We start from the raw sequence: 3,934 nt of genomic DNA, 5'->3' as shown, positions 1-3,934 counted from the left end.
TTCATGGCTTGCGACCTGCTTTGAATAAGGACTAAGGCTCATCATATATGGCTTCATTTAAAAGTTAAGGTACTAAAATTCCTTTTCAACAAAATCGACTTGGGCATAAAGCAAATGATTTCATTATAGGATATTAAGATTAGATATCTTTTTAATTAGACGCAAACTCTAAATAAATATAAAATTTCTTCAATTTACAAAGAAGATGGATTAAGATTCGTTTGATAATAGATTTATTTTAGTTAAAAAATTCCCAATATATTCTAGTTCATACAATAACATTTATGTGGCCTAACATTCATGCAGGAGAGACCAAAGGTTTGGACATAGATGACATCCATGGAATTAAAGCCTTATATAATGTTTAAGTGTCCAAGATAGTGGAATCTTCAGTGACGTACATTCGTACTAGTATATATAGAGAGAGATTAAAACATTTGCCATCTATTGTCAAAATACATCTTTATGGTGCTATGAGCTAGGCATACATCATAATTATATGATCGGATTGAGGATCCACCTTGTGTAACCTTTATTAATATTGTGTTAATAACTTGCAATCAAACGTTCCCTTTTATTAAGACTCCTGTTTTTGGTTTGCTCTCAAATTCTACTATGTACCTAGCCTCTTCTCAAAAAAAAAAGAAAAAAGAAAAAAAAAGACAAAAACAAAAATTTCTAATACCTAGCCGACTTAATTAATTAAGAGACATTAGGCTATCCCATTTGCACATATATATATATATATATATATATATATATATATATATAGACACTACACACACCATAACAGAGAATATTAAGAGATAGTTAAAATGAGCAAAAGCTATATAAGATTGGAACAGACCCTAAAACTTGTTCTGCCATGACTGAGAGCAGACCTTTTATTTGTAGGCAGGGATCCGGACTTAAGCATGGATGAAGTCTGAGTTCCTATTCAAGAATGAGGGTGTCACTAGTAACTATGATCATGGGTTGGGTTTACTTGTGTATATCCTGATCCCGATAACCCACTACAAAAAAAATGCGTTTTTTTAAGCTGAGTTTACAAAAACACAGCTATAGAGTGTGTTTAAGCCGCGTTTCATAGAAACTTAGCTGCAGTACCAGAAATTTTGCTGCGTGCGCTGAATGTAGCCCAAGATCAACTCTGTAGCCGCATTTCTTGATGTTTCAGCTGCGTTTTGCTGGGTTGACTCTTGTATATTTACTATTCAATATTTTCTATAAAATAAATTTAATATTCAATCTATAAAGTTATTTTTTATTCATGATTTTAAATTACAAAAACTTAAAAGTTAAATATTTGTTTGAGAAATAGTTATTGATTTTTGATCTTCTAAAAATTTTGAAAGTATAGATTATATAAAAAGAAAATGTAATCCAATGATGAATTTCTCAAAATTCGTTTCTAATAAAAAAGAATATTGAGAAGAGTATTGGAGTGGTAGTTATTGGGTACAATCAAGTATGTAGCTAAACTTTTTCCCTAAATGAATATTTACTAATTTGGCTTTCTTTTTATTATGGTCTTAAATAATTTTATTTGAATTCAGTTACTATTTAAAATTTTTACAAAAATAATGTTTTCAATAGAAGACCTACTATTATTAGTAAATTCGGTTGGGGGAGGAGGAAACTTTAAAGTTATTGAATTGTTGATGGCTTTGAAAAAGTTTTCCACAAGTCACTCTACATAATAAAATTTTAAAATATTTAATTGGTAATTTGTGATAGTGTATAATGAATTATGGTTTCTAAAGTGATTAGTGAGCTTACATAAAAATGATGTTTCACAAATCACATTTTATCATCACAACAAATTATAAATCTCAAATTCTACAATTAGGTATGTGGCATTACTTTAAAAGTTGTAGAAATTCAGGGGGGGAAAAAAAAGGGGGCCCCTAGACCTTGAGTCTCCAAGTGGCTGGCCACATCTATTTCTAGGTCACTTGTCAATCTCTTATCTTGCTAGTAAAAGTCATACCATCATGGTAGAAGAAGAATCAACCTTGCATTCACATGAGAATAATCAGAATATCTCTCAAGAAGCCAGCCGTTAGTAATATCTATAAATAGCAATGAAACTAAAACACTTCTACACAACATTTAACAAAGTCCTTACGTTGCAAACTTTTGCAGCCATGGCTTCTAAAGCATTTTCAATCTTTTTATTCACTCTCCTCCTTCTTCCTCTTCTTTCTCATGGAACATCAAGAAACACCAATAACAAGAAATCATCACCCTTTGATTTTCTCAAGCATTTACAAGGACGTCACAAGGGTGACAATGTCTCAGGCATCAAAGTCCTAAAAAGTTACCTTGAACAATTTGGTTACTTGAACTATAGCCATTCCAAAAAACAAAACCATGCCAATGATGATGATTTCGATGAACCCCTAGAGTCAGCCCTTAAAACATACCAGCTAAATTTCCACCTCAACACCACTGGGACTCTGGATGCCAAAACAGTATCCAACATGATGATGCCTCGTTGTGGTGTGGCTGATATCATCAATGGTACGAATTGGATGCGTTCAGACAATAAAAAATATGACCACAACCATGGCTCTTTACACACTGTTAGTCACTATGCTTTCTTCCCTGGCAACCCGAAATGGCCAGCTTCTAAGTACAGCCTTACCTATGGATTTCTCCCTGGCACCCAAACTAGAGCCATGAGCCCTGTTGCACAAGCTTTTCAAACATGGGCTGCCAACACACAGTTCACATTCTCGCGAGCTCAAGACGACACAACGGCAGATATCAAAATTGGTTTCCTAAGTAGGGATCATGGAGACGGGGCCCCTTTTGATGGACCTGGTGGAATCCTTGCCCATGCTTTTGCTCCAACTGATGGAAGATTCCATTATGATGCTGATGAAAAATGGAGTGTGGGAGCTGTTCCAAATCAATTTGACTTGCAGACTGTTGCTTTGCATGAGATCGGGCACCTTCTTGGGCTCCAACATAGCACAGTTCAGGGTGCTATTATGTGGCCTAACATTCAGGCAGGAGTGACCAAAGGTTTGGACAAAGATGATATCGATGGAATTAAAGCCTTATATAATGTTTAAGTGTCAAAGATAGTGGAATCTTCAGTTACATACGTTCGTACTAATATATATAGAGAGAATAAAACATTTGCCATCTACTGTCGAAATACATCGTTATGGTGCTATGAGCTAGACATACATCATAATTATATGATCGGATTGAGGATCCACCTTGTGTAACCTTTATTAATATTGTGTTAATAACTTGCAATCAAACGTTCCCTTTTATTAAGACTCCTGTTTTTGGTTTGCTCTCAAATTCTAATATGTACCTAGCCTCTTCTTAGAAAATAAAAAAACAAAAATTTCTAATTCCTAGCCGACTTAATTAATTAAGAGACATTAGGCTAACCCATTTGCACTTTAATATATATATAGTCACTACACACACCATAACAAAGAATATTAAGAGATAGTACAAACGAGGAAAAGCTATATAAGGTTGGAATAGATCCTAAAACTTGTTCTGCCATGACTGAGAGCAGACCTTTTATTTGTAGGCAAGGATCCGGACTTAGGCATGGATGAAGTCTAAGTTCCTGTTCAGGAATGAGGGTGTCACTAGTAACTATGGTCATGGGCTGGGTTTACTTGTGTATATCTTGATCTCGATAACCCACTACAAAAAAATTAGTTTTTTAGCTACGTTTTTTTAAGTTGCATTTACAAAAACGCGGCTATAGAGTGTGTTTGAGACGCGTTTCACAGAAATGTAGCTGCAGTACCAGAAGTATTGTTGCGTGCACTGAATGTAGCCCAAGATCAACTCTGTAGTCGCATTTCTTATTGTTTCAGCTGCGTTTTGCTGGGTTGGGCTTAAGCTGCGTTTTAAAAACGCGACTATAGACCCATTTGATTTTTTTTTTTTTTTAAAA

At 34.5% G+C, this 3,934-nt stretch overlaps 1 protein-coding gene across 1 annotated transcript; it reads left to right on the top strand.

Annotated features, from left to right (window-relative positions):
• The first annotated feature begins 2,135 nt into the window (after nt 1–2,135).
• On the top strand, nt 2,136–3,291 carry LOC142610169 (metalloendoproteinase 3-MMP-like). Its single transcript, XM_075781901.1, has one exon. The coding sequence runs from the start codon at nt 2,148–2,150 to the stop codon at nt 3,078–3,080; it is 933 nt and encodes a 310-aa protein (XP_075638016.1). The 5' UTR covers nt 2,136–2,147; the 3' UTR covers nt 3,081–3,291.
• Nucleotides 3,292–3,934: the final 643 nt, after the last annotated feature.

This window comes from Castanea sativa, chromosome 9 (assembly GCF_040712315.1).
Source record: "Castanea sativa cultivar Marrone di Chiusa Pesio chromosome 9, ASM4071231v1".
Lineage (NCBI taxonomy): Eukaryota > Viridiplantae > Streptophyta > Magnoliopsida > Fagales > Fagaceae > Castanea > Castanea sativa.
This window is presented reverse-complemented; position numbering and strand designations above follow the sequence as displayed.